General features: G+C 37.5%; 1 protein-coding gene across 2 annotated transcripts in view; it reads right to left on the reverse strand.

Moving 5' to 3' along the window:
- Pkn2 (protein kinase N2) overlaps window positions 1-27,529 on the reverse strand; it is a 110,921-nt gene that overhangs the window by 43,210 nt on the left and 40,182 nt on the right. For both annotated transcript variants that reach the window (XM_036189992.1, XM_036189991.1), the window contains exons 3-6: window positions 16,074-16,228; window positions 5,578-5,695; window positions 4,315-4,460; window positions 4,012-4,225 (exon numbers count right to left, since the gene is read on the reverse strand). In XM_036189992.1, coding sequence (XP_036045885.1) covers window positions 4,012-4,225; window positions 4,315-4,460; window positions 5,578-5,695; window positions 16,074-16,228 — 633 coding nt within the window. The remainder of the gene's footprint in view (window positions 1-4,011; window positions 4,226-4,314; window positions 4,461-5,577; window positions 5,696-16,073; window positions 16,229-27,529) is intronic.

Raw genomic sequence — 27,529 nt, forward strand, 5'->3', positions numbered from 1 at the left:
TAAAACAATGCTATGATGCTCAAATGAAAGAATAATTAGATTCCCCTATAAAAACAAAATCCAAGGCAGTCTTTCACCACCACGTTACCTACTCAGAAAAGACATTAAGAAAAATGGCTCACATCTAAGTGAAAAGACACTAGATAATAACCAACGATTTGAAATCAAGGAAAATATAATGAACATTGGCAACACAAATGACACTTAGTAAATACTAATGCAAATACCATGATTTTTAGTTTGTAATTACTTTTTAAATTCCTCTTGTGATTAAAAAGACAAATTCATAAGAACATGATAACCTGTTAATGAGCAAATCATGTACAAAAACCTAATTTATTACAGCAGAAGGGAAGGAAGGGGAAAACCCACCTGTATACAACAGTTTTTGTAGAGTATTAAAGAAATGCTGGCATGCATCTTTCTCTCTCTCTCTCTCTCTCTCTCTCTCTCTCTCTCTCTCTCTCACACACACACACACACACACACACACACACACACACACACACACACACCTGAAAAGGCTACACATTTTATAACTCAAGCTATGACATCCCGGAAAAAGAAGGATCCTTGAGCTGGGTGTGGTAGCAAATGCCTATAATTGCAGAATTTGGGAGATGGGAGAGGAATAAATTTATGAAATAATACAAAGGCAAAGGGCTGCAAGACTTATAGATGGGGGATGGGACAGGGACTGGCAGAATACAAAAGTGAAATATAATGGCAGATACCCATCATTACAGATTAAGAGTGAGCTAATATAAACTGTGGACTTCAGATCATATTGATGTGTCAGTGTAGACTCACCAATTATAAAATCTGTGATTCAATCCTGTAATTCTAGTACTCAGGAGGATTACCAGGAGTTCAAGGCCAGCTTGGAATATAGACTGAGACTGCATCAAAACACTATGCCCTAAACACAAATGAGAAAGGGAGCGGGTGAAACAACCCTAACCTAAAATACACCCATGCCAGTCTAGTTTAAGATGTTGATAGAAGGGAAGATGATGAACACATAGAAATTTGGCTTATGAAGTCTCTTCTATTTCTTGTTCAAATTCTGTATGTGCCTATTATAACTTTCTAAAACAGAATTAATTAAAATTAATTAATTAAATAGTAAAAGAAAAATGAGATAGTAAGAGACTAGAAAAATCTACAAAGAGGTCATATCATAAGGTTATAGAAAAAAAGTACTATTTGTAGAATGGCAAGAAGTCTGTTGTTTAAAATTTTTAAAATTACATTGATTGATTGGCTGTGTATGTATGTGTGCATTCATGTGCATGTGCATACCATGGTATGCATGTGATCAGAGGACACTTGTCTTCCAGGTTCTCACTGTGTTCTGAGACAGGGGTCTCATATTTGCCCAGGCTGGCCTCATTCTCTAGTAGGTGCCTTTGTTATAGTAAAAAGAATTTTACCCTTAGTTTATGGCAAGGAGAACTTAATCCAGCAGTTCTCAACCTGTAGGTCATGACCCTTGGGGTTCTTCAAGTGACCCTTCCATGGGGGTTGCCTAAGACCGTAAGAAAACACAGATATTTACATTACACTTCGTAACAGTAGCAAACTGCAGCTATGAAGTAACACTGAAAATAATTTTATGGTTGGGGGGGGGGAGCTCGGTCACCACAACATAAGGAACTGTATTAAAGGGTCCCAGCATTAGGATGGTTGAGAATCTCTGTCTTAAACCTTTTGAACTGTTTCTAGTATAGAAATCTGTTACTCGTGGTGGTACCTCAGACCATGCTGGAGTTTATTCTAACAAGGTGTTTCATTGTAGAACCCTGGACAGTTTCACAATGAGAGATGATATTTCTAGAAAGACTATTCATAACATTAGGGGATTGGGGCTTTGAGTCATATAAGACTGATGACCTGACTTTCTCAGGAGGGCAACTGGCTAGAGTTGATTCCACCCCCATGGCAATGATTCATTCAATCATACCCACATAATAAAGTCGTGAACTGCCCAGGTGGTGCAAGACACTGATACGTTAGGCAGGGCGACAAAGCCTAAGAACCAGAAAGACCCTCCTAGGTCTTACATTTTTCTTTTGGCTCAACCTACTCTCACCACCACCCCCCCACCCTTTTAAAGTAACGTTTTAGGTTAGCATACAAGGTGATGAGGTTCCTGTGGCATTATTATTTCACACCCATGTGTCACTGCACTTCATTCTCACTTCCTCCCTGGGCCTCCTGCCCTCCTTGACTGCTCCCCTCAGCGCACACTCTCCTGCTTTATCATCTACCCTTCGGTCCTCTCTTTCTACCCTCTTTTAAGAGCTCTTCATCCCTTCTCATAGTCCTTTTTTTTAGTTCTTCATTTCTTATACAACATACTCTTAAATCTACATTCTCCATATAAGAGAAAGCATGTATTTCTCTGAGTCTAATTCACGTCCTTTATAATAAAACTGTAATGTTAAGTATAACCCTTCATGAGTTTAGCAAACTGTCCCAGGGAATGGAGCCTGAAGCTCCAAGGAATTGTAATACCCTGTCAGAAGTACAGATGAGCTGGGACCTCCAAGCTTATAATTACATGTCTGAAGTGAAGGCAGGCATATAGAATAACCCTATAAAATGTAGCCTAATTTCCAGTAGTTAGTATTAGAATTTACTACATATTACTGGCAGTTGCTATAAATATAATTAGATAAAACTATGTAGTTAAAAGACACTAGCAGAAAGTATTAAAGATGATCCAATTGCACCTTATCAAAAAAGACTCATTAGATCCAAATATACATTTAATTATAAGTGAAATGACAGAAAAGGATATTTGCTTCACATAGTAACCACAAGGGAGAGTAGACATGTCTAACCTAATAACCAGACAAAATGGACTTTACATCAAATTTGTTATAAAAGACAAAAAAGAAAACTGTATATTGACAAAAAGTCAATTCATAAGGAAGATACAACAATTAAATACAAAGAGACAAAAAAAATGTAGAAAAAAAAAAAAAAAACAAACAAACAAACCCCACACACAACTGAAAGAGAAAATAAGAGACAGCTCCACAAAACAGCCAGGGATATCTATCTACCGGGTCACTTTCAATAATGGCCCTACCAGGATAGCTATAATAATTTGAAAACTAACAACAAAGGAATAACAAGCACTGGTGAGATGTAGAGAATCCTCATGCATTTGTTTTGGAGAATGCTAAATTATACAACTGTCAAAGTTTGATGGCTGTTCAAATTTTAAATACAGAGGAACCATATGACCTATCAAGTACATTCCTAGATATGTGTCCTTTGAGACTGACAACAGGTACTCAAACAAAAAAATGTACACAAATATTCATGTAGGTATTATTCACAATTCCAAATAGTAAAAAGAACCCATATATCCTAACAAATGAAAAAACAAAATGTGGAATAAAACTATAACATGGGCATCCTTAGGTCAAAAGATGAATAAGTGTGTTATGTGAATATAATCCCACTTACATGAACTATCTAGGAGACAAATGCATTGAAACAAGAAGCCAATTAATGGCGCCAGGGCCTACGAAGAAGGATGGGCCACTGAATGAGCACTGGTTTTCTTTAGGGATGATGAAGTATTCTAGAACTTGACAGAGGTGATGATGGTTGTACATTGTATTACAAGCCTCTGAATTTTATACTTTAAATAACAATAAACTTTCTTTCAAGGCTGGGGAATGAATTCTTGTGCATGCTAGGCAAGTACTCTTCCACTGAGTTAAATTCTCACCACTTACTGGATTTTTATTTTGAGTCAGGGTTTTACTAAAGCTCTCCAGGCAAGCCTTGAACTGGTGATCCTCCTGTTTCAGCATTGCAAGTAGCTAGGTTTAGAGGTTATACCATCAGCCCCAGCAAAACAATAAATTTTACTATAGAAACCTAAACTATAATTCGAGGAAGGATCTGTATTCATGTCATTGACTCCAACTATGAATCCATAATCTGATGTGACTAAGAAGACACAGACAACAAGAGCCACATACTACGCACCGGTTAGCGCTGCTGGTTTGGACAGTGTGCTGTACTGGCTCTGTGTGGATATCATGCTCTGCCTTGGACTTAGGGTTGGTGATGCAACACGTGAGAGCTCCTCAACGACAGCGCTGCTTTTGGGATGATTCTTGGGGAGTTCATTTAGCCTTTGCTCCAATGAATACTTTAACAGGTCCAACTTCTGACTTGATTCATTAAATCTCGCTTGAGCCTTGTAAAGAAAAGAGATATTGCTGTCATCTAAGCCATGATATTCTTCAAATAACATATTAAACAGCTAAAAATTGTTTTTAAAATTACTTCTGAAAGTGCTTTTCTGTCTGTTACTTTTCCTGAGCCAAGTAATTTCATGACATTCTTTGCACCTTCTGCTACTGCAAACTCTATCCTAAAATGATGCCTTAATTCTTCCATCCGAAGCTCAAGAGGACTAATCACAGGTTTTGCTAGGAGAAAAAAGAAACAAAGATTTATTAACTGAATCATTTCACTTTCTAACATCTAGTGATTAAAAACCATAAAGAAGAAATGAATTACTGACATTGAATTAGTTCTTAAAGTCAATGAACACTGTAGTAATAAGAGATACAAGGCTGAAATACAAAATGTTGTTTTAGTCGTTAGGTATATTAATCACACATCTGAAAAGGTTTTAGGCCTGAAGACACTGGTATGTATATTTGATGATATGGAAACACAGTGGTTCTTCATATCAGCAAGTTCTATAGTAGGGATTCAACCACCTCCAAAGCAAAAGTGTTTGAGGGAAAACCTAAATCTGCACTCATAGTGTAAAGACATTTTTTTCTTCTAACAACGGACTAGGTACGATAAGCAATCCAAAGATAAAGTGTGTAAGAGGAAGCACAAATACTCTCTGCAGGTACTATGACATCTTCCACTTAGGACTTGAGCATTCATAGATTCTGGAATCCACTGGGGACTTGAAACCAATCTGCCGATACAGAAGGACAACTGTAGTTTCTGGCTCTACTTTTAAGAACTAGCTCAAGAAAATAAGAAAAATGCTAAACAAAGGAATATTTTTAAATAGCAACATGCTTCTTAAAACATTAGTTAAAAACTATCTGGTTGCTTATTGAAATGAAGAATTATGGTCTACATATGAAAAACAAAGGGCAAATATCTGAAAAAAAATCCTATGCAAAACTCAAGATAAACAAAACAAAATCTCCAAACTAAAACTTTCCTTCCTCCCTTAACTCTGAATGACTGCTTCTTTCTTTTCCTTTTTAAAAAGTTTTTATGTTTTTTTTAAAAAGACATATTTTACTATTTTATGGGTATGCATGTTTTGCTTGCATGTATGTATGAACACCACATACATGCCTGGTGCCCACAGAGCTCAGAGAGGGTGTTGAATCCCCTGGGACTGGAATTACTGATTGTTGTGAGCTGCTGTGTGGTTTCTGGGAATCAAACCCAGGTCCTCTATAAGAGCTGGTGAACCAATTCTCCATCCCCAGTGCTTCTTTCTTAATGAATTTAGTAAGTACCCTACACTTGTAAAAAGACAACAAAAATTTAAGTGCACTCCATCACCATTATCAAAAGCCAGCTCATTGGTCTGGACAGCCTGAAGAATCTGCATTCGGATGACTTCTATTTTTGTCTTGCTATCTTGGAGCAGTTGCTGAGCTGTACCATGGAGTTTCCGATCCTATCAAAAATGAATTAGAAAAGGTAAGCAGAGAAAAGGATAAATCTTATCTTCTGAAAAGATCAACTGATAACCTAGCAATTAAAAGGGTGAAAAGAACTGTGCATATTCTAATAATAAAGTTTGGTCTTTTTAGACAAATTCTTACTATGTATGTAGCCTTGGATGGCCTGGAATTCACTATGTAGACCATGCTAGCCTGGAGCAGATTCCCACCGGCCTCTGACTACTGCATTGGTGGAATTAAAGATGTGTGCCACCATGTCCAGCTTCTAATAATCTTTAAAATACAGAGACAGACAGGCAGACATGCATGTGCGCCCGCACGCATGCGCCACACGCACACACGCGCCACACGCACACATGCACATACATGAGCCATCAAGACTTTAAAGGTTAACAGAAAAACATTATTGGTTCAGACAATTTGAGAGAAAAGAAATGAATCTTACTGACTGACTGACTGATTGATTACATTGCTGGGGACAGAACCCCAGGGTTTTATTCATAATGGGTGTGTGCTCTATTACTCACTCAGCTACATCTCCAGCTATGTATCTAAGAAGTAAAAACTGTCTTAATACAGCCATGACCTTCTAGTTACCCTTTTAATGTATATGTGTGCTAAAAGCACCTAAAATCTATACCTTTAATATATTTTTCAATACACAGTATTATTAATTCTGTGATGCTGAGCCTTATACAGCACTAAGTTAAACCTCCAGTCTCTCAATATATAATATTAACTACAGTTTCCAACCTATACTTGAGATCTTTAGACTTAATTCATCTGCCCTAAAAATTTGTGGCCTGTAAGACCTACTTCTCCTCATTTCTTCTCCCACTTTGTCCTAAAACAAGGGTTCTACTGTTAGTATTTATTCAACGTTATTTTCAAGGGTCCACATACAAATAAGACCATACAGCATTTTTCTTTCTGTGCCTGGCAAATTTCATTTGATATGATGACCTCTGTGGTTAGCTATATCATTACAAATACAAGAACGCCAGTCTTAAAATTAAAATTTATTTATGTAGGTTTTTCAAGACATGGTTCCTCTGTGTAGATCTGGCTGTCCTGGAACTAGTTCTGTGGATCAGGTTGTCCTAGAACTCAAGAGTTCTGCCTGCCTCTACTTCCTGAGTGCTCGGATTATTAAAAGCATGCACTACTACATGTAGTGAAAAATTAAAATTTATTATTGTTGTTGTGATGGTGGTGTGTGCATGCATGCGTGTGTGTTTGAATGTAGCCATGCATGTGGTGGCTTGAAGACAACTTTTGGGAGTTGGTTCGCTGTCTATCGTAGGATCCTGAGACTGCATGCACTCAGATCAGGTTTACACGGCAAGCGTGTTTACCTGCTGAGTCATCTTACCTGCTCCAAAATCTCCCTTTCAAAGGTAGCACAGTATTTTATTGCATGTTATATGTATATCATACAATTTTTCCACTAATCAGTTAATGGACATTCTTTTTCTTCCACCTGTGTTTTACACAAAATCAGATGAGTGTTCCGTTAGCATGATAAGTAACTCTCAAAATCTGAAGCACAGTATCTGATGTTTACTTTTAATGTTTTAAATGTCCTCCTGTTTTACTATATTTCAGTTAATGAGTTGAAGAGATGGCTCAGCAGTTAAGAGTATGCTGCCTTTGCAGAGGACCAGAGTTCAATGCCCAGTACTCATGTTGGGCAGCTACAACCAACCACCTGTAACTCTGGTTCTAGGGCATCCACTGCCTTCCTCTGGCTTCTGTGGGCACCTGCACTCACATGCATAAACCCACATAACCACATAATTAAAAAATTAGTCTTTAAAACTGAGTTAAAAGTTCAGAGAGTGTCACATACATGGGTAAATTTTAATCCTAGAAAATATTTGTGTTCCCTTAAATTAGGCAAAAACACCAAGAAACAGGACTGGTTAATACTGGTGGCAACAAGAAAAGTCTAGAAAACCTTGATGGTCATTAATGAGCTCTTTTTAAAATTGGGGAGGAGTTATCCCTTTGCCATCATCTTAAGACTTCAAACAAGTCTCTGAACTAAGTAATATTGCTGTGATTCTGTTCAATTCTAGAACCACACATGGAATTATATAGGGCATTAAACAAATAATGGACCAAGCAAATATGTCCATGTTCTAATGAATTTTCTAAGTTACCTTACTCAACAAAGTGATTTTTGTAGCAGATGGATTTAAGATTGTTAATCATCTGATCTTAAAAAACAGAGAACATCCTGGATTATCAACGTAAACTCAATATAACAGAATGGCCCTTGAATGTAAAACTGGAAGAGAGACCAGGCTAGAGTGATGCAATGGAATGTGATAAACATCGGACACACTGATGATTATTCCCAGTGTACAGCTTCCAGAAAATGGAAAGGCTCAGAACAGAATCTCTCTCCCCTGCACTCTCTAAGAGCAAACAATGATCTGCCAACACCAGGACTGCAGTTCTGTGAGGTCTATTTCTGACAAAATAACTATAAAACTATCACACATAAAAAACAAAAAAAACCCCAAAAACGTACATTGTTTTAAATCTCTAATTTGTATAGTGCTTTGAATGAGATCCTTCATAAGTCTCAGGCATTTAAATACTTGATCCCAAGTTGGTAACTGTTGGAGAGAATTGGCAGGTGTGGCCTTGCTGGAAGAAGTATGTACGGGGTCAGGCACTGAGGTTTCAAAAGTCTTGTACCAGTTTGCTCTCTGACTCTTGCCTGTGGTTGGAGATGTGAGCTCGGGGCTTTTCTGCCTCTGTACTTTCGTTGTTCCACCATTAAAAACACTAACCCTCTGGTACGTTTATAACACACACCCAATTAAACTCTTTTTATAAAAGTTGCCTTAGTCATGGAATCACAGCAATAAAAAAAGTAACTAATACAATTTGCTCCATAGAGTAAACATAGAAACCTAACAAGGGAATTTTAAAAACTATCAGAAGTTAATGGTATTTCTTACTATAACAATTGTATTTTAGCCAGGCAGTGATGGCACACACTTTTAATCCCAGCACTCACTCAAGAGGCAGAGGCAGGTGGATCTCTGAGTTTGAGGCCAGCCTGGTCTACAGAGTGTGCTCTGAAATAGCCAAGGGCTACACAGAGAAACCCTGACTTGAAAAACAAACAAACAAAAAAATTTTAAAAACAGGTATCCATAAAATTTGATTAACTGCATAGTAGGCTAATCTTCACATATTATTGATGTAAGCATCTTTAACCATTAAGACAATCAGTATTAACTTGGAAGTAAAGTAGAATACAATAAGCTTTATTCTCCATGAGACTTAGGACCAGAATTCAGGAGACAAGCATCACTTAGGAGCACCATTTCAGCTAATCAACCATGTAGACTGGAACACTGTAGAAAGGGGAAAATAGGTATATATGGTGATGTTTTACAAAGAGGAAAAAAAGCAAATTCTTAATATGTTGTTTGATACATTTACCAGAATTAGTATATCACAGGGGGAAATGAGTTGGCATAGTCATGCATTTTTTAAAAAACTTTTTTCCTGCTCCCAAGTCAGTAATTTTAGGGGCTTCTACCTGGTTTTTACTCTTTGATAAAATATTTTAATTTCATACCAAGTCAAGTAGTCACGCTCAAACAATTTACCAAGTCCCTTTGATATCAAAGCACACTATAAGGCAGATATACACACACCTCATATACATTTGCTAACTACACTTTGCCAATGAGAAAGCTGATTGAATTTGGTGTTTGTCTGCGGCATAGCATAAATACTTTTATGAATACAACTCTTAACTTTCTAAATTTAAGGGAAAGCATTTTTCCTTTTCTTCTCCTTCTTGAGTGTTAAGAACATCAGACAAATCAAAGATCTGCAATATATGTGTGTGTATGTGTGTGTGTGTGTGTGTGTGTGTGTGTGTGTGTGTGTGTGTGTATTTTTGGAGGTCAGATCAGAGTTAAGAAAAAAAAAGTGTTTGCTCTGAAAGTCCTAATTTAATCAGACATGAATCAAATTGTCTCATGTGTGAAAATGACTACCTTCTGAGAGCTGTTGGTTTCCTTCAGAAACTATAAAAAGGAGATACAGCTCTCTGAATACAGAGCTTCTGTGTTAGATAACGCTAAAATTAACTGCTAGTGCATAATCATTGTTAAAAATCCTTTAGAGCAACAAAAGAATGGTACAGTATCTCATCTTTAAATGTAAAAATATAACGAGTAAAGAAACTATGCAATAGTATGGTTTTCAGTAAGGCCATTTCCTTTATTATTTTATCACTATGATAACATTTTGTTTTCTCTCTCTCCCTTCCTTCTCCTCCAACCACCTATGAGAAAGCTTCCAAGTATCCAAGGCCGGTATCAAACTCATTACTTAACTGAAGACAGCCTTGAATTTCTCATCTTGTCTCCAACTGGCCTGGTATATGTACTGCTAGGGACTGAAGTGTGCATGACAGGCAAGCACTGTATCAACCAAACTATATCCTTAGCCCAGAGGTTCTTTTAACTATTTTAGTACAATATCAAAAGAAAACACTTATACTTCATTTTAAAGCCAAATGGACTTTCCCCACACATAGTTTTTAGAAGAGCTACTCAAATGTCACAGTGTGACAAAGGCTTTTAATAGTGACTATGGACACCACCTACTATCTATACACTACTGAAGTTTTAGGCCAATATTTAACTAAATTTGAACTAAAAAAATAATGATTTATTGTGGTTCCACATAACAGACTAATTAAAGTAAATAATAATAAGCACTTTACAATGCTTAATAATTATATATGGAATGGATATTTTATAATTTCAACTTATGCATCATCCTTTTTTTATTATTAAAAATAGATTCTTCTCTCATACAATACATGACCATAGTTTCCCCTCTCTACTTCTTCCAGCTCACCCCACATCTACTCCCTCTCCATTTCCTTTCAGAAAAGAGCAGGCCTCCAAGAGACAACCAAACATGACAAAACAAGATACAGCAAGACAAAAGCCCTCCAAGTGTATGCATCATTCTTCACTTAATAGAAAACAGCTGACCAGTCATGGTATGGTAGCGATTGCCTTTAATCCCAACCCTCAAGAAGTGAGACAAACAGTTTTATCTATGAGTTCAAGGCCAGCCTGGACTATATAACAGCTCCAGCCAGCCAGAGCTACATAGTGAAACTCTGTCTCAAAAAACAAAACTACATTTTAAAATGTACTGTTTTGTAAAGCCATGCTGGGAATAACCATGCATCTCAGAAATATACAACTATCAAATATATGAACCCATTATTATCTTAACCTTTCTATCATATTTGTAACATACTTTCATACGTTAAACATTACCAGACTCAGTTAAAATACAAGATTTGACCTGTTAGAATCCTAACCCATGAAGCTTTTAGTTTGACAGACATGAGGAGGCAAAGATAGATAAAGGGGTACTTTCCAATTAGGAAAAAGTATGACAAGGCTTGAGAGAACAGAAGAGAAGGAGGAAAACTTTAGAAAGAACCCTAGATTTTAATAAATAGCGTTGTGTACTATCTGAACATAAGCACAAGACATGTCTCTTTAACAAGCCTTATCAAAACCTTCAGAGACTGTGCTGAAAAAGTCAGTGATGTCACATGGAGTTACAACTGCACAATGAGGAAATGCTAATAAGTACTACTCCTTAGACAATAAGGTAAGATAGATGTACTCCATTTCCAGGTCTCTATTAATAATAATAAAAATATCTTAGTCATACAAATGATAAAGAAAAAATAATTACAGTACCCAGATGGGCCAATGGAAGATAGTGATAACAAATGAGTGACAGAGTGGCATTCAGTCTTGTAACTAGTAGTGAGTGAGTTTTGAAATAAAGTATGTCAGGGCACTAGGTGGGAATTCTAAACAATACAGACAGTGAAAAGCAAAGCAATGTTCTTGGCCTACATAAAATTTACAATGTAATGTTAAACACAGGACAGTGGAATTGATCATGTGGCAGGCATGGCTGCACACACCTAGAAGAATCTCAGCACTTAGAAAGCAGGAGGCAGGAGGATCACACATTTGAAGCCAGCCTAACTACATAATGAGTTCAAAGACAGCCTGGTCAGACAGAGCTTTAAAAGAACAGCAATGTGAGTGGGAAGAAGACATCCATATCATGCGTAAACTAATTTAAGGTTAGTGGCAGTGTAGTGAAGGTGAGAACTGTTAACTATTTCACTTGGGACAGGGATAAAGAGCTTGCTGTGACACAGTTGATTCTAATAACTTAAAGAAGTGAGAAAAAGTTATGAAAATATTTAGGAGAAGAAAATACTGAAGACAAAGGCCTTGAGTAGAGTATGCTGTTAGCATTCAGACCCACTTCTTGGACTCCTGGCCAAAAGCAGATAATACTCTGGCCTATCCAGCATCCATTCTACATTCCTGTTCCCTTTAAGAAAGGACTCCTCTCCCTTCCCCATCTCACCACAAGGTAGCATGCTCTCCTCTCTCTCTCCCCTCCACCAAATAAATCTCTCCACTGAGCACTGTCTGCATGGCTTTTCTCTCACTCACCATGGGGCACCTTGCCTCCACCTGTCAAAGCCTCTCATACCCCATTTCATAAAACTAGCTATATTCAAAGGATAGAAAAAGGTCAGTGAAGGTACAGGACAAGGCAGAAAAAGGTGTTTTTGGAATATAAGATACCCAGGGATAAATTCTATGGGTTTACCAAATCAGAATAAGGACTTTGGATTTTGTCTAAACAATGATGGAAGGTTTTAAGGTTTGAGTAGGAGGTTGAGAATATCTGACCTAATATTTGAAAGGGTAACTCTGGCCATACCACATACAGGAATAGTGGTTTATATCATATAGAAACCAGTAACTAGACTGCTTAAGAGGATTTGACTGTCAAACTGAAACTCATCACCCTTACCCCAAAACTTATTCCCTCTTGTGAATTTCTTATCAATGTGAACAACAAACTCAATTCAGTCTGCCTATGTATCATCTAAGGGTCATTTTTCTTTGGAGCTGAGGATCGAACCCAGGGCCTTGTGCTTGCTAGGCAAGCACTCTACCACTGAGCTAAATCCCCAACCCAGGGTCATTTTTGACTGTGTTCTTCCTCATCCAGGTACCAATAGCTTGCTTCTATCTCCTTTATTTTTACTGCTGCTTCAAGACATATGAAGTCATTTAACATGGACTGCCATAAAAACAAACTACGTAAATGCCTAGCCTCCCCCCACATGCACACCCACTTGCATATTTACTTGTACATACATGCATATCATACACACAAAAAGTGAACTCTACTTACTCTCAACTTAGGTTAAAAATGATGCTACAAATCTGTGTTACAGCCCTACCAATGACCTCAGTGTCTTAACCAGGCAACACATACCACCATCCCTAGAAAGTAGTTACACCTTTTGTTGTGGAGACAGTTTCATTACATAGTCCATGCTGGCCTATGATCCTCCTGCCTCAGCTTCCTAAGTGTTGTGATTATAGGTATGAGCTACTGAGCCCTGCTGAATTTAGTTTTTAAATATCAAATTGTCTTTCAAGTTCCATAGATGAGACTTCATGATTTGTTACAGTACTTCAGTGGTCCTTCTCCAGGTTTCCAGAGTCATTTGTTCAAGCAACTACTATTATTTGTAATTATTTATACATGCTATTGCCTTTTTAAGATTGGTCTTCTAAAAGCTTATATCCCAGAACCTACCATGAGTAAATTAGAACCTTTCAGTATTCTATATAATTTCAATTCGATTTGATCTCTAATCTCATAAAAATGTACTTGGATCCTTTTAGAAGTTACCAGTTAAGATCATGTCTAGACAGAAGAAAGATGTTAAGATTGTGTTGGAGACCACAGCAGTTGCTAATAGGCTTTGGTCTTCTAATTAAGCATCATTGAGAGATTTCCTAATTAAAATTCAAAAGCTACTGGAATGTAATTATCTGTTTTAGTACTATATTTACAGGTCTGTTTAGTTTGGACTTGTGTTTTTTGTAAATTACCCATGTACTTCTTTGATTTCAGTATGTTCATAACACTGTTCAATTTATATCTGTTGATTCTTAGTTTCTAAGACCACTAGAAGAATACAATGGGACCTATGTTCCTTTTATCCACACTTTAACTTAAAGCATATCCTAAACCCCTCTATTAATCCATTAACATGGGATTTAAAAAAATCTTATGACAGACAGCACTGACTGGCTTAATTTAATTTTAAAATGCTTGGCATCATATAGTATAACATTTTATAACAACCTTTCATAAAAATAAAAATTTCCTATACTAAAGGCCAATAATAAAATCACTAAAGGCTAATAAAGTTGGGCACATTAGCAAATGTCTGTAATCCTAGTACTTGGGAGGCCAAGGCAGGGGGATTGTGGGTTTTAGGCCCGTGTGGGCTAGATAGTGAGACATTGTCTCAAAAAAGCATTAATCAGAGAAGATTTGGCCAATGCAGAGATCTGTAGTTTCTCAAGATGCTGAGATGAAGTGACAGTTGAGTGTTCACTCATCCCTAACCAAGACACCTATACCATCAGGGAACACCATGAATGAGGGAGGGGAAAGAATGTAATATTCGGACAATAGAGAGATGTGAGCTGCCACCTTTGAAGCAAGACACAGCCACTGCACACATAAACCCAGAGCAGCTTTGGTGGCCTGCACAAGTGTAGGCCTGTCAACAGAGAGGCATGAATAAAGTGTTCATAGGGCCCTCCCTCATGAGCTATTGGCTACTAACAGATTTTTGGAAGAGGAGGAGTTAGTGCCTGCAGTTGTGTATCCCTTGTTAAGTGTGGCAAGCTTCCTTCAATGGATAGTTTCACCCAATGGTTACATAGATGGCTTTAGTTACTCACTGGGTCACAAAATAAAACAGAAAAGACATGAATATGAGAAAGGGACTTGAATGGAGGACATTGATAGGGCGATAAAAACAGGAAATTATAATTTTATCTCCCAATAGTAAATATTAAAGGTTAGTAAAGTAATATTCTATCAAATAAAAATATATTCCACTAAATGTTTAGATGTTATTTATAATCTAGCTAATTTTCATAATTAACCTTAAAATCTTACTACTTATACACATATTCTTTGTTCAATGGAAGAGTGGAATGCAAGACATTAAGAAATGATCCTCTCCTCTCTCATTTCACATTCTTTCCAAACTGGAATAAAAAATAAATACCAAAGAAAGAGTTACACACACACACACACACACACACACACACACACACACACGCACACACGCACACACGCACACACGCACACACACACAAACTGGGGGCAAGTGTGAAGGTTCAGAGTGTCAGGATACCTGCTGCCAAAGCTGATGACCTAAGTTTGATCCCTAGGATTCACATGGTGGTAGGGGAGAACTAACTCCCACAGTTGTCCTCTGACTTCTGCACATGCTGTGGACCCAAATACATACACACCACACAGAAGAGTAACACACAAATATAAGTTTTAGAATATGAAGAAACACTTGATATTCAGAGATAAGAATCTTTAAAATAACTGAGATCAAATAGGTAGAATTTATAATAAATACACCCCAGATTTTCAGAATCATAAAAATCTATGAAACTTTATATTGGGAAGAACCATTAGTGTAATATGGCTGAGAGGATCCCAATGGTTTTTTTTTTTTTTTTCCTGCCACAGTATATCTACAAGCATGTTCTCATTATTAACTGCTCCCTCAACACTGATTTTTCAAATGGCAGTTACAACATCAGAATCTCAAGGATGTACAGTGGTAATGTAATCAGTGATGCTTGGATGTCAGTTTTTCACTAGTCCTTTCCCAAAGCCTGTTAGTGGCCAGAACATTCATTATAGTCTAGATTCTTTTGGGAGAAAAGTTTTTTTGTTGTTTTGATGTAATTTTAGGTTTATAGAAATGTCACAAATACAGAGAACTTCTTTGTGTTCATTACTCATTAACTAGGTTTTGAGACAATACACAATTTTTATACCATTGCCTTTAAAAACATTTTATTTTTTTGTCTGTATTTTTCTACTTTGAGGCTGAAATTGTCTCAGAACCATTAATACTGCTTAAACCCTGAAATTACCAACCCAAACCAAAAATATATGAAAAATGCGGCATTAAATGGCATGAAAGAGATGCTTATTTGCAGTGGGAGAGTTTTGGAAGGCATAGTCACCTGCTGACCTCAACAGGGAGCTCACATTGCCAGAAGTACCAAGTCCAAGTACCAAGTCCAAGACTCTGTGAAGGTCTGCCATGAGAGTCAAATTACACCTATTACTGACACCAGGGTAACAAATAAATTTTAAGGAGTAGGCAAACTCAAAATATACAAATACTAGGGATTTACTTACCTTTGAAGAGCCATTTGAGTACATCTGAATCATGTTCTCTGCACCTTGTTTTACTTTAAGTTCTATATCCAGTTGTTTCTGCAAGGCCATCAATCTATTGTTGCTAGTAGAACTACGAGAGTCACTATTTGGAGTATCTGGAGTCCTTGGACAATCTGTGTATAAAGTATGTTAATGTTACTAGGATCAACTGCTGCTTAAAATTGGATATTAGGGTCAATCTGACCAAAGCACGTTATCTGCATGTGGGAAAAATGGTACAAAAAAACCCACTGTATTGTACAACTGATATACATTAATAAAAATTATCATTGAAAATATAATCTGTAAGTTAATATATTCAATGAATAACAGAGTTTGAAATGAGTTTCAAGTCACTTAAATGGAATTTCCTTATGTTTATAGTTAATAAAGAATTAAATTACTCAAGCAAAGGAACTACCTGAGTTGCAGAACTACCTGCTAGTTCAGCTTTGTGCCCTAGAGACCATTTTGGGTCTGGCATGGTATAATCCCTAAACATAGGAGGTTGAGGCCAGTGTAGGCTACAAAGTGAAATTAGTCTATTTTAAGCTGAATTATGCCTACCCAAGGCTTTTTCAATATTACTACTTTTAAATAAAACCTCAGTAATTTGGCTATTTTATTCAATAATAAAATTCCCCTTTGTCCCATTATTGATAAGAGAATAAAATATCCAAACATTACACAAATTTTACCCTGGTAATTCTCTATAAACAGAACTAAGCGAAAGTTTTCAAAGGTCGTGCTAACATTAAGTGCTAATGAATTAAGCATAAAAATGTTCATGTTTTATTTATACTGTGAGAATATTCAACTACAATAGTTCAAGGCTATTGATTGACATCAAATTGTGATAGGTAGGATAAAGAGATCAAATACTTATTATTTCTATGGTGTATTTTACAGAACACTGTATTGTTTGTTTTTAGGTTCTTTTGGGGCCCACCATCAAGCTCCCAAATAAATCACACACAGAGGCTTATTCTTAATTATCCTTAGCTTGGCTTGTTTCTTGCCAGCTTTTCTTATCTTAGATCAACCCTTCTGTCTTTTTGCCTCTGGACATTTCCCACTCTCTTACTTCTGTAAATCTTACTCTTACTCTGTGGCTTGCTGTGCAGCTGGGTGGCTGGTCCCTGAAGCCCTCCTCCTTCTCAGGCTTTCTTCTTCCCAGATTTCTCCTTCTATTTCTTCTTTCTGCTTGCCAGCCCTGCCTATCTTTTCTCCTGCCTCGCTATTGGCTGGTCAGTTCTTTATTAGACCATCAGTGTTTTAGACAAGCAAAGTAACACAGCTTAAAATAATGTTCCCCAAATGTGTTGCTTATATTTACATTAAAAACAAATATAAATGACTTCAAAAGTGACTGTGTATAGCAACTGACTTCTAATAATTTGATTATATCGCTCCTCCAAGTTGTCATCTGACCTCCACATGCATGCCATGATATGCATGCCAACATCTATACACACACCCAAATAATAAGTGCAGTAAATATAAATGAATAAACAAGTATCAGCCCTGAACAATCATACTCATATTACAAATAAGAAAAGCAGGGCACAAGAGATTAAGAAACGTACCCCATGTAATACAACTAATAAGTGGCAAAACCAGATCTGAAGCAAATCAATTTTGTTTTGACCTCTACCCTATTGATTGCTGTACTATATTATATTTAGCATTTATTCTGTTATGCATTTAAAAGCTTGTAAGCAATGATACCAAATTCTGTATATGTATGAATATTTAGGAAAACAACAGTATAATCATGTATCACATGAGTATATATGCTATTAATCCTTAAGTAACCCTTTGAGACAGATATTACCTATTTCAAGACTTAGACAAAACCATCAAGTTATTACCTAGACTTCCCTTCAAGAAATAGTTCTATTGTAACTGAATTAGCCAAATTCATTTTATATGTGACACATTCTTATAGAAAAGTGACATAAAACACTTCAAAATAGCGCACAAGAACTACTGACCACATGTAGTACAGAGGGTAAAAGTGCTTAGACCTAGCACCTATTAGATCTTAGATCTAACCCTGGGTATAGGGGAGTAAGCCTTTAATCCCAGCACTCCGGAGGCAGAGGCAGGCAGATCTCTAAGTCTGAGGACAGCCTGGTCTACTGTGCAAGTTCCAGGAGAGCCAGGGCTACCCAGAGAAACCTAGTCTCGAAGAGGGTAAAAAAGAAAAAGAAAAAAGAAGAATGCTTACATCTAAATTACTTAGACACTGAGATCCAGTTCAAACCTTGTAACACAGTAAAGTTACTGAATGGCTCTATCACACGCTCTTCTTCTGGAATGAAAACACCATGTGCCTCGGAAGATTATTGTGAAGATTAAATGAGTTATGTATAAAGACTTAAGAAAAGGGTGTGATACACAGTAAATATTTAATAACTATCAAATGGCCACATTTACTGTAGAAAATAATCTCCACTGGGGTTATAATATAATACACAATATAGTTCTGAAAACATTTTTTTCTTTTTCCCTTTTTATCTAAATGATATAAAGGTTGCAGAAAAAACCCAAATCACACAGAATCTAGGGCATAATTACCATGAAAGCACATTTTTAAAAAAAAAATTAAAGTGTATGAAGAATACAAAGCCCCTGCTGAGGAAAGAATAGGAATGTGCTGTTTGTAAAGCTGCGGATGGTGTTTAGCCTGGGATGAGGGGAGAAATGATCCCTGTCCAAACATTTGCCTTTAAACGAAATGAAAGCTGTCCTCTTCATGCTTCCACATGGGTCAGAGGTTCGATGGGTAAAAGGTGGTGGGCACACAAGTTGTATCATGAGATGAAATCCTTGTACTTAGGGTTGTCTAACAATATGCTTTGCCTGAAAATGTAAAAAAGTTCCTTGTCTTTGGAAACGTATATACAAATCTGCATTATATTTTGGTAGAGATGTGTACATTAAATTCCTATACATTACTGTGGCTGACTCTGAGCTATTTATTGTATGCAAACTTATGGAAGACTAACTTCAGTCTGAAGCACCACAGGAGAAGAACAGGTAAGCCAGAGCTCTAGAGTCTGTATTGCAGGGTTAATCTTGTGGCTGTTAATTATCGGTGTGGTTATAACTGCATATTTAACATAGTTATACTGTAGCTATTATGGTGAACAATACTAAGGGTATAATAGATTAAATCATGGCTCAGCTAAACAGTGGACAGTCCTCTTCATTTAATCTTTACAGAGAAGTAATTTTCAAAAGTCACAAATACAGCACCAACTTTTGGTATGCTTTTTTAATGAGATGCTGCTGCTCTCTATTTTTTTCATTTAGAAATTATTAGAGAAGTAGCTAGGTATAGTCTCTCATGTCTTACTTCCAGCAGTCAAGAGGCTAAGGCAGGAGGATCGTAGGGATGTAGGTTAGAAAACAAATAGTTTACAGTGTACTTGTTAGTATTTCAAAACTGTGGTAATAAAGTCTTCACTAGGCCAGGCAGTGGTGGCGCACCCCTTTAATCCCAGCACTCGGGAGGCAGAGCCAGGTGGATCTCTTTGAGTTTGAGGCCAGCCTGGTCTAAAGAGCGCGAGATCCAGGACAGGAACCAAAACTACACAGAGAAACCCTGTCTTGAAAAGCAAAAAAAAAAAAAAGAAGTCTTCACTAATGTTCACTTCATGTAATATAAGAAATTTGGGTTAGTGAGATGGTTCAATGGGTAGAGAGTTTGCATCAAGTCTGATGACCTGTATGTTCAAAGCCCAGGATCCTGACTCCCGAAAGTTGCCCTCTGACATCCACACATGCACCCTTCTATGTGCATATACATATAGCATAAAGAGATGTAACAAGAAAAAAAAATTTAAAGGAAATTAAAAAAAAATAATTGCTTGTTTGGTAGTGGTGGCACATTCCTTTAATTTCAGCAGTTGGAAGGCAGAGGCAGGCAGATCTCTGTGAGTATGAAGACAGCCTGGTTTACACAGATCTAGCTCCAGAAAACAAAAACAAAAAACCCAAAAGCTTATAAGATGAAAATTGTGTTTGTTGTTTTAATTTTAAGGCTGTCTTTAAGTTATAAGAAAAAAAATGGGGATATAGCAGTTTATCTGTTTGTTTGAGACAGTCTCCCTATGCCCTGGAACCAGGCTAGTCTCAACCTCCTACATGCAAGTTTACAAGTGTGCAACACCATGCCTGATGACACTTTTAGCTATATTCTTATGACTACAGACAAATGTCCAATTGATGCATCTACTGTAAAAATAATAAACAAAACAATTAAGGGGTTATCATTAGAAAGTATGCACATTTCTAATCTTTTAAGCATCATTATAGAGGTTTAAAATGATAAACAAACACAATAAATTAGGTTGAATGATTGCACATCAATATGTTTTACTTATTTAAGTTATAGCAGACAGCAACAGGGATAGGTCAATGAAATTGTGTCTTTATGAACACTAACCAACATAAATTGCTATGTTTTAAGATGGATAGTGGGCAGGACTAACTCTCTCATGGAAATATTTTTAAATGATTGCCTACCAAATAAATACTCAAATCAGCAACTGGGCTCTAAAGACCTATGCTGTTCAGCCAAGCTAACCTACCACTACTACTTTCCTGGCAAATCTGATGTTAACATCTTCAGCTGTTTCTGAAAATGAAAAACATTCCTCCATACTTCTGTTGGTATAAGCATCACTTTCTCTAGGAAACATTCCCTAACATCCTTCAGTCTAACTGGACACACATTCTTCCCTTGACTGAAATTTTATATACTAACAATGATCTGTTTTCAGTTCAGTTTTCCCTCAGAGATTCTAGGCATCTTGAATACTAGCACTTGGCACTAGTACTTGGGTCTTACCTACTACAACAGATAAGATTAAGAGCATATCAGACTCATAAAAAAAATAGGCTAGCATTGAAAACACAGAGACCAAGTTTTTAGGACCAGTGAGAGATAACAATAAATAGATTCAAGATAGTCAACCAACTCTAGGTAGATATATATAGGGAGGGAAGGTGGGCAGGGACAGGTAATAGTAACTATCAATATAGATTCTGTTAAGTACAGATGAAGTACCAGGTAAATCAATCAATTACAACAAAGTGACTGCTCTTTAATTTTTTATTTATTTATTTATGTTTGTTTTTTGGTTTTTTTGAGACAGGGTTTCTCTGTAGCTTTGGAGGCTGTCCTGGAACTCGCTTTGTAGACCAGGGTGGCCTCGAACTCAGAGATCCACCTGCCTCTGCCTCCCGAGTGCTGGGATTACAGACATGTGCCACCACAGCCCAGTGCTTTTTAATATTTTTAAATTGGCACAAATGGTGAGAAAAGCAAATGTTAAAAGTATAAAGATATTCTATTACAAACACAAATACAATAGTAATTATTTATATATAAATGATACAGTCAAGCAGCAAAGATTAGACTGAAAAATTAAATAAAATCAAATCTGGACTGAGCTCTGCCAGTAAAGTACTTGCCTTACAGGCTCAAGAACATGAGTTTGAGCCCCAGTACTCACATAATTTGATACCTAGTATCCACATAAAAGGACAGGTGTAGTAACACAAACCTGTAATCCCAGCGCAAAGGAGGTAGACACTGGTGGATCTCTAGCCTTTCTGGCTAGCCATCAGAGACTACCTGGTAAGTTCCAAATCAATGTAAGACCCTGTCTCAAAAGCAATGACACCAGAGGCTGTTTTCTGACAGCCACATGCATGTATACACACATAGATACACACATACACATACTCAAATCTTACTAAATGCTATTTACAAGAGACCTAAAGCAGCCAGGTGTTGGTGACACATGCCTTTAATCCCAGAACTCATGAGGCAGAGGTAGGTAGATATCTGTGTTCAAGGCCAGCCTGGTCTACAGAGCAAGTTCCAGGACAGCCAAGGCTACACAGAGAAACCCTATCTCAAAACAAAAGAGACCTATAGCATAATTTATATAAAGCATTAATATATATATTTAAAGGAATGCAAATGATATATTCTCCTCCAATCAAAATTCTCCCCCTAAATCAACAGACAGATTATAGATAAGATAGTTATTTTATTTCAATTCAATACCCATCAATTTTAAATTTGTACGTACTCAATATGGTCGTAAAAATAAAGCAAAAAACAAAAAAAAAAAAAAACAGACATCAAATCTGCATTTCAACAAGTATTAACACAAAGTTCTAGTACACAGTTAAAAACTCACAAAGCTCAAGTGGAAAAAAGTCACATGTGAGAAAAAAAGTCTGCAGAATTAGCCTGGTAAAAATTTCACTTACTAAGTGCTCAGCTCTAAATGCGACACCTTCTTTGAAAGATTTATTTTGAATTATGTGCACATGTTTGTCTGTGTATAAGTATGTGACTGTGTGTGCAGAATTCACAAGAGGATGCTGGATACCCTGGAACTAGAGTTACAGGCAGTTGTGAGCCACCTGACATGGGTGCTGGAAACTAAATCCAGGTCCTTTGGAAAAGCAGTATTAACCACTGAGCCATCTCCCCAGTTCCTAAACAGGACATCTTTATCAACTAACTCACCCCTCCCAAAACTGAGGAACAACACAGAAAAGAGGGCAGAAGAATGTCAGAGCAACAGACAGCAGTGCTGTGAAAATGGCTGTTTCTGGATGGGACATGGCTGCTGCACTCCTAAGCTCACAGTAGGTTGTAGTCACCTGCACAAAATTACAACAGAGTTAGTAGAGGAGCTCATGAGGCCCCCAGCAGAGGACTCATTAGCAGTGGACAGGTGCTCAGGTAGAGATGCTCATCCTTCTTGGGTGTAACCACAGGTTAAGTTGCCCATGCTCCAGTGGATGGCTCCAAAACATGCACATATACTAGGTTGCCGTAATTAGTCTCTGTTTTGAAGAAGGAGAAGAAAGAACAAGGAGGAAGAGGAAGGAAGAGAGGGGAAGAAGGAAAAAAAGAAGAGGAAGAGAAGGAAGAAGAACAGGAGGAGGAGGAGAAGGGAGTAAAACAGAGAGTGGACACTGATATTATAGTGTTTACACATGAAATCATTTACATTTTAAGAAATTAACATGTTATGTGTATTGTGAAGTAAGCAGAGTAAATACATAAAATTGAAAAGTATCAAAAAGATAATTTTAAAAAATGCACAGGGCCAGCACAGATCCAAACCAGACTGGATCCCAGCACTGAGATTGTGAAGTAGACCTTCACTCCCGCCCCCCAAGAAACTATCTATCTCTACTTAGCAGCTTGCAAAGGAAAATGACTCTCCCCAAGGGAGTCTTCCTGGTATATATGCCCTTACATACAATCATGTGTGGTTAAGAATAGGGAGGCAAGAGACAAGGCAAACACAGCTGCAAGGGGGAATTGGGAGTTGTGATTAATGGCAGAAGCTGAAGTAATATGCAGATGCCAGGCCATAAAAGGAATCTCTAACATGTTACAAACTTGTGCTATATTTTATAGAGAATAGAGACCCACATAATACATAAATAAGGAAACAATAGAATCAAAACATTACTAGGAAGCTTGAATGTGTGTTGCACTTATAATCCTAGCATTCAGGATTCCAAGGTCACTGTTGGCTCCTACTAAGTTTGAGTCTAGCCTGGGCTACAAGATCCTGCCTCAAAAAAAAAAAAAAAAAAAGAAAGAGAAGAAAAAAGAAAAAATATAAGGAAGCATGCAAACAACCCAAGCTACAAAAACCCAACTCCTCATTGAATACTAAGTTAAAAATAATGCTGGTAGCAATGTTTAAATTGGAATGAAGAAAAACTGGTTGCAAAGAAAGAAAAGATACAGTTCTGTTAAAGACAGACTCAGGCCCTGGTGATCTGAATGGGAAAGTGAAGGTGACCAGAAGGATAAGAGACAAGTTCTAATTGTGGTGGGTATTGTGTTCCCTGAAATATTGTGTGTTCCCCGAAATAAACATATCTGGGGGCAGAGAACAACAGCCACTAGAACAGAGCCAGAAATGGTGGCTAGAAAATGGGAAGAGTAAGCCATAACAGAAGTTGGGCGGTGGTGGTACACACCTTTAATCCCAGCACTTGGGAGGCAGAGCTAGCCAGATCTCTGAGTTCAAGGCCACTTTAGAAACAGCTAAGCATGCTGACCCACGCCTTTAATCCCAGGGAGTGGGGGCAGAAAGAAAAAGGTATATGAGGCGTGAGGACCAGGAACTAAAGAGAAAAAAGCATGTAGTTAGTTAAGCTTTGGAGCAACACAGTTCAGCTGAGATTCATGTGGAGGAGGACTCAGAAGCTTCCAGCCTGAGGAAACAGGATCACCTGAGGAACTAGCAAGGTGAGATAGCTGTGGCTTGTTCTGCTTCTCTGATCTTCCAGCATTCACCCCAATAACTGGCCTCAGGTTTGGTTTCATTAATAAGAACTTTTAAGATTCATACTATATCTAATTATGGCCACTGGGGTGATTAACATGAAAAACACAGGCAAAGATTTACAAGTAGCTCTGCAGTGAAGAGTTCAACCTTAGACATGGTACAAGGAAAACACAACAGGATGTTCTTCTGTTTACTGATGATCAGTACAGCTCAAAGAACATATACTGGCTAGAGATACAGCTTTTGAATTACCAGAAATTAGAGCATGGTTAAATGATCTCTAGGGATGGAACTTCTGAAGGCCAGAACATTTGCTGATTTGCTATCACCCTTCCCCACTACAAATGTGTAGTGCATGTGACACGATGCTTTTGGTGCTTTTTCAAGTAACATTTTGCAATGTGCACGCATGTGCACACATGCAAATACATCACAATGTGGTGTAGATGTTAGAGGACTACTTGTAGGAGTCAGTTCTCTCCTTCCCCCATGGGGTCCTTGGGATAGAATTCAGGTCATCAGGTGAGGCAGGAAACCTTTACTCCTTTAAAACATCTTGCTGACTGCCTTATTTTTAATATTTTTGATAAAACCACAACTGAATAAGTGCTTCAAAGATATATTAGAGGTTTAGAACATGGGAATAAATAATCTTTAGATCTATCATTTCTCTAACTGTCCTTTTAAAAATATTTATTTTTATTTCACGTGTATATGTATTTTGCCTGGTCCATCACATGCATGCAGTGCCTGTGAAGGTCAGAAGTGGACGCTGGATTTCCTAGAACTAGAGTAACAAGTGGCTTGAACATGTGTGTGCTAAGAACTGAACTCAGGCCCTTTGCAAGAGCTTTAAGTGCTCTTATGCATCTCTCCAGCTCCACCTTGATGCTCTTTGAGATTAGGAATGTAGTTGACATTATTAAGATTTTACTTACAACCAGAGAAGTTTCACATTCTGATCAGGTGAGCTTAGGTGCCTTATGCTTGACACATACTCTATTAAAACATCTTGTTCACAAAATAACCAGGGAGGAAACACTGCCTAGCTTCTTTTTATTCTCAATAAATAATAAAAACAAGGTCTAAAGGTCATCTAAGTGGTGAGCAACTATAAAACAATGTAATGATTTAGCTGGATGACTACTCAATCATATTTAACCTTTGGTCTTCATTTATAGCTAACTGACTCTATGCTCAAAATTCATTAAGATGTACTTATACAGCCAGAGTGTCTGCTTATGGGACAAAGCTATTTATTTCCTTTAAAACAGTGAAGAGGAAAGACAGCTGAAGCAAACAGGACAAATCTAAATTAGTACAAGTAATATTATACAGAAGCACTATTCATCCACTTATCTATTTCCTTAAGCTTCTATCTGTCTACAAGTCTACAAGGTACTAAGTTCTACTTACTCACCAATATATTGGTTTTCAGTTCAAACTCATAAATTGATCTAAAAAATTGTTTCAGAATCTTGTCATATGTTACCTGCTTATACTTCCTCCAAAGTCCAACTTTTCTACTTAAATAGGTAGACTTACCTCTTATAGTACCTGGAACCTACTCAAAATATATGGAGCTTTTGTATTTTGGGTATTCACTGTGACCTTTGTCAGATGCTATCAACTACAACAATTTTGCTATTTAATAAACCAACATTAACTTTGATTATGTTTCTTTTGGTGTTGTTATTTTGAGACAGGGTTTCTCTGTGTTTCAAGCTGTCCTGGAACATGCTTTGTTGACCAGGCTGACCCCAAACTCAGAGATCCATCTGCCTCTGCCTCCAAGTGCTGGGTTTAAAGGCATGGGCCACCACTGCCCGACTCCAGTTAGGTTTCTTAACACATTACAAGCAATGGAGATAGGTAAGATTGTGGGGTGTGGGGTTGGGGATTTAGCTCAGTGGTAGGGCGCAAGGTCCTGGGTTTGGTCCTCAGCTCTGAAAAAAAAAAAAAAAAAAGATTGTGGGGTGTGACAGCTTTAGATTTAGGTGAAAGAATGCTAATTAATCAGAATTGCTACTATGTTGCATCTTATTGTCTGAAAGCTATACACTGCATCTCCTAGGAAAGGAGACTTCATTCTGTATATAAACTCTGCATGCATCTAAGGCATAAGTAGTTTTCTTCTTCTTCTTCCTTCTTCTTTTTTAAGATTTATTTACTTATTATGTACACAGTGTTCTGCCTGCATGTATGCCTTCATGCCAGAAGAGGGCACCAGATTTCATTATAGATGGTTGTGAGCCACCATGTGGTTGCTGAGAATTGAACTCATGACCTTTGGAAGAGCTGCCAGTGCTCTTAACCTCTGAGGCATCTCTCCAGCCCAGGTAGCTTCTTCTTAAATTCTGCTTAAATGCTTTATCCTTCTGCTTCATTTCTCTAATCACAAGGCACACTGTCAACCACAACACACCTGAGACTGGCTAGAAAGCAGACCTTCAATACTAAGTGCTGGGGAGCATGTGGAATTACAGAATCCCCATGCATTGCTGGTGAGAAGGAAACAGTTTCTCTGAAAAATATGTTGACAGTTTCTGTGAAGTTTAAGGACAGTAAAGCACATTGTGGTGGTTTGAAAGAAAATGACTCCCAAAGGAAGTGGCACTATTAGGAGGTATGGTCCTGTTGGAGTAGGTGTGGTCTAGTTGGAGGAAGTGTCATTATGGAGGCAGGCTTTGAGGTATCATATATATTCAAGCCATGCCCAGTGTCTCAGACCACGTCCTGTTACCTGTGAGTCAAGATGCAAGAACTCTGAGATCCTTCTCTAGTACCATGTCTACTCGCATGCTGCCTTGCTTCCTGCCATGATGATAATGGACTAAACCTCTGAAACTGTAAAAGCAAGCCACCCCATTAAGTGTTTTCCATTATGAGTTGCTGTGGTTACGGTGTCTCTTCACATCAGTAAGAAACCCTAACACATATATCTTTGCGATCTCAGTCAGGCGTTTATCAAAGTAAAGATTCGCTCATACAAAATTCCATTCATGAGTATTTATAGAAACTTGGCTGATGATTGCCTAAAACAGAATAGTAGCTCCAATATCCTTGGTGAATGAATAACCTGTGATA

This window comes from Onychomys torridus, chromosome 6 (genome assembly GCF_903995425.1).
Source record: "Onychomys torridus chromosome 6, mOncTor1.1, whole genome shotgun sequence".
Classification (NCBI taxonomy): Eukaryota; Metazoa; Chordata; class Mammalia; order Rodentia; family Cricetidae; genus Onychomys; species Onychomys torridus.